We start from the raw sequence: 12383 nt of genomic DNA on the forward strand, positions 1-12383 counted from the left end.
CAACTTTAAATTTGAAAACAAATTGTTTCTTTTTACAGTGCACAGTCTGTGTTCAGAAGCTGTTGCTTTGAACGGGCCGTCAGGAGTTCCATAAATTTGTGATATCACAACTATACTTTTAAAACTTGAAACAAAGCATAAAAATTCTGATTTTTTTTTTTTTTTTTTAATGTTTTACTGTGTTTAAATGACATCAACTGACAGGAAGTAAACGGGGATCCAAGCCTTTACTAGCAACGCAATTCCAGTTAAAGGGTTTACAAAGGTTTAAAGAGCCAGCACAGCGCTGTTATAGTAATTTCGTGGCTATTATGAGAGCCCCGATGTGGAGCACACAAGGCCTTTTTTCGGGAGGTGGGCTTAAATAGAGGCGCAAAAACAGAGCATTTCAGATGGAGAGTGAATAGAGGTATATTCCGGCAAACAGTATGAGAAAAATAAAGTGTTTTTTGAACATGAAACAGCAAAGCATGAAAAAATGTTCATACAATGCAATTATATTATTTTTTGTATTTATATATTTTATATATTATTTATATTTTGTGTTTTTTATTTTTATTTGATATTATTATTATTATTATAGAATACAATATGAACGGTGCCATGAGCAAAATATGGGACCTTTAAAACCTGTTGTAGTCAATTTTAGTTTTAATTGGATGTTAGCTTGTTTCAATAAAATGTAAACGTAGGCTTTGAGTGTGTTGCTGTTGCTATGGTTACTCATTTTCACATACAGGCTGATGCAGCAAGTGCATTAAGTTAGACTGCAGATAGTTTTACTGGAACTACGTAGCAGTTGGCTGCAGGGTGTCCATTAATTGCTGATAATACTAATAGTTTTCACCCACACCATGGTATAATAAATGTTGAATGAGTGGAATTCCACATTGTTATTAATTTTCATGTCTGCAGCCACATGATCAATATGTAACACAGCAGCAATACAGCAACATAACTGCCTTCAGTGTAAAACCACCCAGCAGTCCAATCAGCGGTCGGGTTTTCTGAGGATCAAAAGGAAGAACAAACTGTCATATCATTCATTTTCTTGCGTGTTATCCTGCAAAGCTGTTATTAGCTCCTCGAGCTCGCTTGATCTCGGAGCGGTGACGACTGTGATTACAGCATGCACTGCTTGGGATGAGGCCTGGGAGTAGCTTCACTGTAGTATGATTCCACAGAGGGATATTTCAATCTTAGCGAAGCACAATGTGATGCTGTCCGCCCATTGCCCCAATCAACAGGAGAAATTCAGCACCAGCGTCTGAAAACATAGCCCATATTGCTGTGCCCATCCTTGAGGAATGGCTCTAGTATCAATCACATTTTCTCCATTAGTACATTAGTGTTGCTCAAGCTGCAGAAATATCAAGCAAATTGAGCTTGACGTCGCTTCCCTAGCTAAACATCACGTTCTGTGAGTGTGGAGTAGTGAAAAATGTAAATGTTTCATGTTCTTCGCCAAAGCCAATATTTCATTCTTTTTAACCTTTTGAAACATGAGCAAATTGGCTTTGATTTCTTTCAACATGTGAAGAAAGCAATGAGCTACAAAATGAAAAACATGACCAAAAACAAAGTTAAAAAGTTGGTTAAAAAAAAAAAAATTACAAGGAGCAAAAAAAAACAAGGAGCACCAAAAAGCAAAAATGACCAAAATATTAGCAAGGAATTTGTGTAAAAATATGAGCAAAATTAGCAAAAAAACAACAACAAAAAGAAAAGGAAAAGAGAAGGTAAAAAGAAACAAACCAGCAAACAAGACTTGGAAAAAATGCTTAAGATTATATTTATTCATAACATAATTTCAGCTCAAAGGCAATGAGCAAGGAAAGAAGAAATCACCCTCAAACTAGGAAGAAATTTCTAAAAAGTACAAGAAAAATTATCTGAAAATTGGAAACTAAAACACGAAAAAGGATTTGTAATTATATTTATACATGAAGTTTTTCCCTAGCTATTTTCTTTTTGTCCCTTGACATTTTTACCCAGCTTTTTAACAATAATTTTCTGAAAAATGAGTCAGAAAGCAGCACAAGAAAAGTGCTGTCACTCCAGGTTTCAAAGGGTTAATACGTATTGACACTAGTCTATAATGAAAATGGGTTGAGGTCAACAAGGCCGCATCTCTCGCTCATCACTTCACATGAATTATTCAGAGGAAGCATGAAGGACAACAGGAGGCCGCTTTTACCTTTCACAGATGATCTAGATTTGAAGTGTTGCCATGTAAATCCCCTGCAGTGGCTGGAGGAGGCAAAACATCCCAGTGCACTTGGCCTTCGCATTGTCTACATCTCTTCCTGTTCCCACTATGTGCTCCTGTTTTATCTGAGTAAAAATACAGACCTTGACACATGCAAACTTATGCAAAAACAAATACGCTATGACTCAGCGTGACATAACAGGTCAGCAGGCTCCAGCAGGGATTTTTACGATGATTTCTCCGGTCGAAGTTGAAGACGAGGTAGCTGACAAATACAGTTAGCCCCGCGCTTTCTACACCTTAGAAATAACATTTAAGCAAGCCTCCAGTTAGATTTTCTTCGTGTCGAGTGAGATTCCTCTCGCCTCACAAAAAAAGGACTATTAAGTGAGTGGTTGTTTTTGTTCTTAGAGTAATTGCTTGTGCTGTTTTTTTCTCCCCAGTGCTGTATAAGTTGTGAATTCACTTTAATGTTCAGACTATAATGATAGGAAGCCTCCAGATAGAGATTTGCAGGAAAGTAGGCCAACTCATGACTGTTTTTTTTTCTTTCACCAAATGCAAAAAAAAAAAAAGGCATTGCATGTCATTAAGCAACTGTGCATCATGTGAAATAGTCTGTAATGGAAGAGGGTCATTAAGCATGTGGTGGAGCAAGGGGTTGGAATAGTAAATGACCTCAAACTTAGTGCACAACTCCTGCACATTCAGTGTAGTCAGAACTGGCTATTTTTTTGCTCTTGGCTCACACTTTGAACAAAGGTTTGCATTTTTCTCATCTGAGTTTTGCTTAGGACAGGGTAAGTCCTTTTTCATTACTAAGTCATAAACTTAAAACCTGGATCGACATTTTCTCCACTAACATACTAAACTCTGAGAAAATTAGTTTGATTTCTTTCAAAAACATGGAGAGAAAAATAATGTGCAACTTGGCAAGAGATGTCCCGCAAACTGCAAAAAAAAAAAAAAAAAAAGGGTAAAAGATGACAATGAAATGATCTGAATTATTTGGAGAGCCGCACAGATATAATCAAAACCTCCAGAAAACTATATTCATAAGTCTTAATTATATATTTAAGCTTACAGAAACGAGAAAAAAGTATTCTCTTTTTTTTAACTTTCTTGAGGGTTTTTGTTTTTTTTTTTTTTGCTTTTACGGATAATTTTATTGTAACTTTTACAAATCTCTTCCTATTTTTCAAGCCAATTCTTGTTAAGTTGCTTGTCGCCCTCCCATATTTGTGAAAGAAATCAAGCCAAATTGCCCAGGTATTAAAAGGTTAAAATTCAAAATTTATTGGAGACATAAGTGCTGCTTTAAATCATATATATATATATTTACAAAGAATGACACAAAAGACTTTGTTTGTTTATTACGTAATCCACTGAGAGTTATCACCAAACTCAGTTTTTCTAAGATCTACAGGATTTTATAGTCCCATTCAGCTCATTGTCTCAGTTTAGCCTGCTCTCATTCCGAACTCATAAAATACTGCCACTTTGACTGTGCTTTTCACCTAATATTGTAACGGCCAATGGCACCTGTCACATCTGCATGAAACAGTGATAAATGGCGTCAGCTGAGAATGTGGTCTGACAGAACTGGTTGTGGCGTTATTATACTCTGGCGGACAGTTGTATGGCACATGGCCGGATGGAACTTGTTGCATCTGCATGAAATGTGGCAGGATGGCGTCAGGTTGAAATGTTGTTGATAACAACATAACATAAGGAACGCAAGGGTGCCTGTAGGGGAAGCAAGAGGGGTGATAGATGGGTCCAACAAACCCGGGACTTTCATGCAGGAGTCAGGTGTTCGCTGTGATGGTTTTTTTTTCAACCCCTTACCACCTGCCTTTTTGGCTTATTCTAACCATCCATGCCAGCATGTGCTTTTGTTTTTTCTTTTTTTGTGATCAAATTTTTATCGAGTTTTGTACAGAGTGTAAGAATTAATCATGCATCTCATCCATATGAGCTCATATGTTTTTCTTTTTTTTTTTTGGCTATTGATACTCCAGAAGGAAAGTTAGTTATGGAAAGTCTAACTCTCCCCTTCCCACCCCAGTAGATTCAGATTGACCTGTGATGTCTATGTTGTATAATAAAAATAAATAAATAAATAAAATACATATACATGCATGCAATTTATTACCCTTAGTACCATTTATTACCCAACTGCAAATGATGTCCCCTAAGGATAACTGTTTTGTCTTTATTATCTATGATTTTTTTATTGCAGCATAATGTATCTAGTAAATTGAATGAACAGTTGATTATATTATTCTAGTAGGCTACCAAAAGTTTAAAATTCATTTGTAATATTGGTAATTTATATAATTTTAAAAAACCCATGTATTGTAATGTATTGTAAGATTATCAATACATTATTATCACACAAAAATACTGGACTACTATGCTGTATCGGTTATTTTCCCTTTCCCCCACTTGCCTCACCACATTTAGCAAGATGGTTAGTAACTTGCTAGCAAACATAACAGAGCATTTGGCTGCTAAAGCACCACATACTTTTCTTAGTAGTCGGCAGAAACTAAAAACAGTCCAATATAGAGTGAATGTTGGAGTGACATTGTCAAGTGGCCAAAACATTTCTCATTTTGCAAACACAAAACACTAACATTATTAAAAGACACATATGGTTCTGCACCCCAGTCGCCAAATAAAAATATGGACAGTGTACATTTCCCCAAACCACAGATATCTTATATTCCGGTCAAATTTTGCTTACTGTACCTCTGCAACTGCAGTCACTCCGCACTTTACACTTGTATATATGTATATATGTACAGTCTCTTAGTTTTAGTTTTTTAAGCGTATTCCTTTTATATTCTATTAATATTGTTTGCTCTTTATTCTCTTTGTTCTTATTGTATGACGCTGCATTTTATATGCATCAAAACAACGTCTGTAAAGTCACTAAATGGTGGCCAAGCTGCAGACCACTTTGGACAAATAAACAGCAAAAACTGTTGTTTTGACATTGGCTGCATTTCCAGACTTGATTGTGGTCGAAGTCAAACCATAATCTTTCCCTAACCATAACAGAACAGGGAGCTGGAGCATTGGAGCTGAATATTAGACCTCCTCTGAACCAATACTTTTCATTTTATACTCCCAAATAATGTTGCAGGCCACCTGCCAAGGATATGGTTGGGGATGTTTTTCCTTTTTATTTTTCAACCAATGTAACTTTGACCATTTTCAACAGCAACAATTACACCACCAACACCAATAAAACCCTTAATGAAAAGGTGTGAGCAATGCTCCTTGCTTCTTTGGGTCAATTTTGTTGTTTCAAAAGGCCAAATGTTAATACAAATAGATATTTTCAGTACAAGGATACTTTTTGAAAGTGTCAAAAACATTACAAGTAAATGCTTTCGATTTGGGTCCTTGGAAGTGAGGAAGGACAACTAGACTTTTAGACTCACCGTTTTTCATTAAAGCTCAACAATCACACCGGGAGAAAAAGTGGAGGGAGTAAGAGACAGCAATTTCTCCACTGACAGCAGACCCAATAAACCCGAACGCAGCACAGCCACAAGGGGCATGGTGGGGTGAGGTGCATGATGCTCCCATTTTCTTGTCAGAAAAGACATTGGATTTTTTTTAGGTTCATATCGCTCTCTCTCTTTCCGTACATTTAACTGCTGGATGCTGCAAGGCCAACCGATTTCATTGGGGGGTGTCCAAACTCATTCTGGAAATGTTGGTAAAGAAGTCAAAATAGAGAAGGCAAGTTCGGGGACAGTTGATGCAACGGAAAAATAAATTGCCAGACCTCATCACAAAAGGACTCCTCCATTGCAGCATGGCAGCAATGGACATCTCTACCACATTTAGCCCATGTAATAATGGATGTAATATAGAAAGCTTTTCAATATGTAGCCTAATAATGAAGTGCCATTTTGTATCCCCTAGTAATTATCTGCATTAGATAAACACCCAGAACTTAGCTGCAATCAGAAAGCTAAATAATGTAGCTTCGGTTCGAAATACAGTTTCACTACATGTTTCTTCTCTCCTACATTTTCCCCTGCCTTTTGTCAGACTTCTGTGTGTTTGTACTCAGCACTGTAAAACTTTCTCTCCTACATTATTTTCCGCCTTCTGTCAGACTAAATAAATCTAAGTATAATGCTCTGATGATGCCTGTCTTCCACTCTTCACTTTAAATAAAAATTTGATTGTAGTGCTTTTACTTTGTGGTATTAATAGTTTAACTACCAAAAATATATTAACACATTTATACTAATATTAGTGACAGTTTTACTGCAGATAGCCCACCAACATTCCCAGTTAGAGAAGGGGTGAAAGTTAACACGAGGGGGGTTGCCTGGGGCCACAAATCACTAAATCTGCTTCTAAAAAACACATCCATCACAGCATTTCACGCTGGGTGAAACAAACCAAAGCACATGAGGTGGGAAAGGGTGTATATTCTGATTTTTTTTTAAGTGAAAAGTTAAAAAAAAGAAAGAAAGAAAGATACAAAAACATCTTGAATATACTCAAGATTATAAAGCCATGATTTGCAAGAAAAACTCACCAGGGCAAGTGCAGCACTTACTTTCAGCTTTTCAGACTAATAAATACAGAATAGAAATACACAAAATGCTTAGAAAAGTAATATTCTCACATCCATCTTCCTTTTTAAACAGAGAAATATAACTGTACACCTTTTGAATTCAACTTTCTCTCAGTCATAGAAGACTGATGAGACTTAATTGCCTCATTAACTCATCATTAAACACACTTTATTTAAACTCAACATGAATAAAATGAAACCCACCCAAACCGTCTTGGTTATTAGTGATCTAGTTAGTAAGTTCATCATTCCAACAACCACGATCTATCTCTGCCGTTGCTGGCCACCAGCTGTTTACAGTCCTGTTAATTGTCTGCTCAGCTGCCTGTTCCACCAGTAGAGACTGGAGGCTGAGCACTGGTGGTGCGCGCTGTGCACTACATGCAGTGAATTTAAAAGAAAAAGGAGCACCTGTATTTATGATTGAAAAACATACCTTCGGGATTTCTAAATACCCTGGTATACTGTAATACCGTGATAATGTCCAAGACTGGACTCAAGTGTTTCCTCTGCTGTAGGTGATTAGAATATACTATGCTTGCTCCTCGGTGGGCTCTCTTGACATTGAAATGACTGATAACGGTTTCCTTTTCATTGCACCCTGGACCATTTACCTCTTGATTCATTTACATGCTTTCAAATAATTAAGCTTGGTTCACCTCTTAAGTATCAATATTCATGAAGGAGTGTTTGACTGACGTGAAGAACAACACTGTGGCTTGAGTTCCTGTTTTCCAGCTCCTCAGTTAGACGCCGGTGCTTTGTCAGTGTAATCCACTCTGACAGCCTGATAGTTTTCTATTTCCTGCCACCTCACCGACTCTCTGCAGAGGTGCGCTTGAGACTTGACTAAAACATTTTGTTCCGGGGTTGACGTAAATGGAGCAAAGGATGATAATTTCTTCAGAAATGTAGTAATTACTGGCAAGGAGCTGACAGGGGTCTGTATGCGACATGTTGTAGTTCAGCGATGATGTGCGACTCACTTTGCAAAGGTAGGCAGTTTTTCTCTGCTGTTCACTCTTGACTACATTCCACCCAGAGGCGATTTCAGTGCTCAGGTAATATGTTCAGCCATTTTGAACTCAAGCAGGGCAGGTGATTTGGTTCTTTTGTGATGAACACACCTTCCTGTGCTGTGCGTATTAAGCTACAGGGGCTCCATCAGATTGTTTGCAGTTGTTTGGAGGAGTTTGGGGATTTTGTGCTGACAGATAATCTTTAGCTGCGGGAATGATTCACTGTTTGATGTTGCTAAAGCTTCACTCATTTGATCCCTAAGCTTGTAACTCATTAGATAATGTGTAATGCATCTGTTCTTCATTAAGTGTGGTGTGATTTGCATTTAAATGTGGCACCCTTCCAGCTATCGAAGCTTTTGTAAACACATTGTGCTTCAGGACCTTCGGAGTGAATGCTTTTTGATGCACAACCATCAGTCTCAGAGGGGGCCTCATTAAACCTTTAAATTCTGAATCATTTTTCAGGCACCTGAAACATGCTACAATCTGGTGTTGTGAAGCGACAGTTCAGACTTTGATACCAGTGTTATTAACAATGGAGCTAATCATTGCTTAAGGATAAATATGCTCTGCTGCACTTTTTCTAAAATTGTTAAAAGTTTTAAACCAACCATGTGTGTCCCAGACCTCATTCGAGGCAACCTCACAAAACAACTATTCAGTCTGTTAGAACGCTGTCTTTTCAGCATCATCAATAAATCTCTCAGTTCTGGTTTTGTACCCACTGCTTTTAAAATGGCAGCGGGTACGCCGAAAAGGCCCAGACAAACCACACCAACATCAAAGATCTAGTGGCGACTTAAAATGGGTGTTAGTTTGTCTTACGAGATCTGTGTCTTGGCCAAAAGTTGCACATAAATGCAATGCAAAGACTATTACTGATGGCATACCAGCAGACGGCCGTAGTTTGTAGCGCCATTCAAAAAGGGAAACCAGAAGATTGTCATGCTGTTGCTTAGCCAGTTAGCACATTAACAATGAAATGTTGAAAGAACAATGCATATTTTCATATATGCAAATGCATATATTTACTGTGTGCAGTGAACAACACAAACCACCAGGAAAGGTTTTTGCTAAAAAGCTCAATGGCTAAAGAAATACAGTCTTACCTCATATTACAAGTTTGTTTTGACCTCACTTTCTCTTGACTTGAGCTCTTTCTTTGCAATTAGTTGAGAGGTTGTTTGCTAACCTTGTCAGTGCAGTTTTACTCTGAACCCAGACCAAAACTTATCAGAAAAGTTGTTACTAGTTAGAAGGGCTGTAAGCAGGCAAGCAGCTACCTCATCTAACAGTTTAGTGACGGAGGTGAGACTCAAATTCAGTCCAGCATTGCTGAAAGTACAGGCAAAGATTAGGTCTTAAGTTAGATTTTTTGTAATGGCCGGATGTAGGTCAATGTTGGGTCTTCAGTGAGTGTCTGGTGTGTTCAATATTAAAAACCACATTTTCTGCTAGGAGACCTTGGGTCCTGGGATTCATCTGGATTTGACTTGACATGCACCACCCACCCAAACACAGTTTCAGACCAAGTACACCCCTTCATGGCAATGGCTGTCTCTGATAGAAGTGGCCCTCCATCAGGACACAAAAATGTATATTATTGCGACTGGACAGCATATATTCTAATTCTCCTGTCAGACTGTCGGAGATTTGTTAGGTGCGCTCGGGCAGAATAAACCCCTGCTCTTGCCTGTCAAGGAGTTGATGTACAAACCTTGCTTTTTATAAATATCCCATTTAGAGAGACTGTGGTCTCATCTGTAGACGATAAACAGGGTGCAGACTTCACTCTGTATCACTGGTGATCAAGGAAGTACAGCAAGTGCCGCTGGACAGAGCAGTGAGTAACAACCACCCCACCCACATATAAGAGTACTGTCTGCAGTCGAAACACTACTCAGATCTACGGTCGAGGTACCTCTTCATTGGTGATCATTTTGGTTCCAAAGGTGCTATACCGACGGCTTTTGATTGAAACGTGCTCTTAATGACCAGAAAAGAATTGGGTATACCTTGTATACCTGCGTATACCCTCCACCACACCACTGCTGATCGGTATATATTTGCCTAATCTTGCCTTTGCATTAGTTCTTTGAAAAGGATGACATCCCTCTTGTACAGCAATCACCCATTATGTCATTTCAGTTATACAAAACCTTCAGGCAATTGTCAAATAAAAACCTTTAGCACAAAAGAGTTTGAATGAGAGACTCTGTTTACAAGCGGCAGAGTGGCCATCAGTAGACTGCTAATAAGGGGAGGGAAGTGTTGGCCATTACAGTGATAGTGTATTAGTGTAAAGTGCATTCTAAAGTAATTTGAAGTCCTTTTTACCACTGCATATTGCCACTATCAGGAAGCACCCATAACCCAGCGCACAGCTTTCAAAGGCAAAGCTGTTTCCATGCCACATTAAGGCGTGTATTATTGCCATAAAGCAGGCACCTTTAAGCTGCAATTTCAGTTTCTTCAAATGCTCATGATTGCCAATGAAGAGCCTAAATGCACCTGTGTGTTTGCCACAGTCAGAAGCTCACAATGCAGGCTCACTGTTTTCACAAATCTATTCTAAAGAGCTCACAGAGACAAACTGCTACCAAGATGAATGTAATCCATCAATTCAAACAGCAAGTGTATTTTTAACTAACATGCCTTCATTACACCACAACATGTCAAGAGGCACTGGCTGTCCATCTGTTTTTGTCCACTTATGGTCCTTTTCCTGTGGACCCACTTGTTTGTGTGAAGTGAGGGAATGTAGCTCACTTTTTTTTTACGTGTGCATGTCTGTACACAGTGAAGACTTTAAATTTATGCTTACAATCTCATCTATTGTCAGTACTGCAGATTGGTTAATTTTTTTAAATATATATTTTCTGAAGTTTTCTGAAAGTGTATCTTAAAATATGCAAATGAGACATTTTCTAATTTGCATTTTCAGTATTTTAAAAATGTGAAATATATCAGTATTATTCTGGTCTTAATAGCACTATTTGGTAATGTATACAGCACATTCAGGATATGCATCTCAGTAAGTATTTTTACTGCAGTTTGCGGTGCACGGCCTCTTGCCTGTTTATGCTATGCTCTGTGTGTTGTCATGGATGTCATTGTACACAAACCAACTAAAAGAGGCATGACCAAAAGAGAAACCCACAGTTCTGGTTGAAAGGTGAAACATATGTATTATATATTATAAACGACACTTTAGGGCACATTTGGGCTTATTTATGCTCCCTTTCCAAAAATGTACAAAAATGGATATATCCATTTGATATGTTGTAAACGTTACTGCCCACATACTTACGTGCATCCTTTATATATACTGTATATAAAAATGGACAACATGACTGTTCCCCAAAGTGTAACTTATCTATCTGGATTGCCCCCTGGTGTCTGTCTGCAGTATAGGTCATGAAGCCCACCCCTCCATGTGAATAGGACATAGGCCAAACTAAAAACTCAAAGTACACACCAAATAATTTTTTCCCAAAGATGGTTTCTGCCACTGGAGGTAGCTCTCATCACTGTGTTATTTCAAGTAATCATTTTTATGATAAGCCCAGCTTTAAATTGTTATTAAATTTTACAAAAAGGGGATGATCGATAGCTGTGACAGCTGCTAGCAGTTGGTGAGTGTTTTGGCGGAAACTCCCCCACCTTAGATATTGCCAATGTGTAGGCTCACAATGACATCATCAACTCAAGATGGGATATTTTAGCTTCATTAAGGCATAGTGGTCTCTGGTCCTTTTTAATGGCATAAATACAACTGGTAGGTTGTACTAGGGGATATGAATCCTTTATTAGACTATACATGGCTGCAATATGTATTTTTCATTGAAGGTGTAAAGAGGTGATTTGGAATATTGTCTTTTTTGGAAAAGGGCAAACACACTGTAATATTTTGTGCATGTAAACATAATCCTTTAGTGCCGATTCTCTGTAGAGTTTTGAAAATGAGTCTCCTGCAGTCTGCTCCATTAATGAATGATGCACCCCTGCTGAGAGAAAGGAATAGGACTGGTCTCAGTGCTCATAAAACAAAAAGTTAAAATAATTTATTGCAGTACATTTGATAATTATGTACACAAAATGCCACTGTTTGTAATGTATTTTGGAAAATAATTCTATGACCTCAGGAGAGACAAGACTTTAAAGGAACTTCCAGTGTCAAAGTGCATACTGTACAGCTGATGAACGTGGGTTACGAAAGGAATTTTGTTGTTCATGTATATTCAGCAAGTGTTGCATCCAGACCACATCCTCAATGATCAAAAGCAGCTGGAAGCTCATTGCATATCTCGTGTATTCCACGTAGGCTCCATCGCCCCCTTCGCCCTCAGCTAATGAACCAAAGTATGAGAAGCGTTGGCTGGATGCCGTCTCCCTGCCCTTGTTGATGGCCAGAGTCTCCAGATACAAAGCTGGCACAGATAAATTAAGGTAAGGGTAATCCAGCATGATATAATTCACCTCCAAGGCACACAGTTCACTGAGCACAGTTGTTGGCTTAGCAAGCACTTTCCATTTAAGCGAG

General features: G+C 38.2%; 1 protein-coding gene across 1 annotated transcript in view; it reads left to right on the forward strand.

Moving 5' to 3' along the window:
• Positions 1-12383, forward strand: part of sntg2 (syntrophin, gamma 2) — a 90823-nt gene that overhangs the window by 19311 nt on the left and 59129 nt on the right. Inside the window, exon 8 of the mRNA XM_042500823.1 lies at positions 12165-12289. Coding sequence (XP_042356757.1) covers positions 12165-12289 — 125 coding nt within the window. The remainder of the gene's footprint in view (positions 1-12164; positions 12290-12383) is intronic.

This window comes from Plectropomus leopardus, chromosome 14, assembly GCF_008729295.1.
Source record: "Plectropomus leopardus isolate mb chromosome 14, YSFRI_Pleo_2.0, whole genome shotgun sequence".
Lineage (NCBI taxonomy): Eukaryota > Metazoa > Chordata > Actinopteri > Perciformes > Serranidae > Plectropomus > Plectropomus leopardus.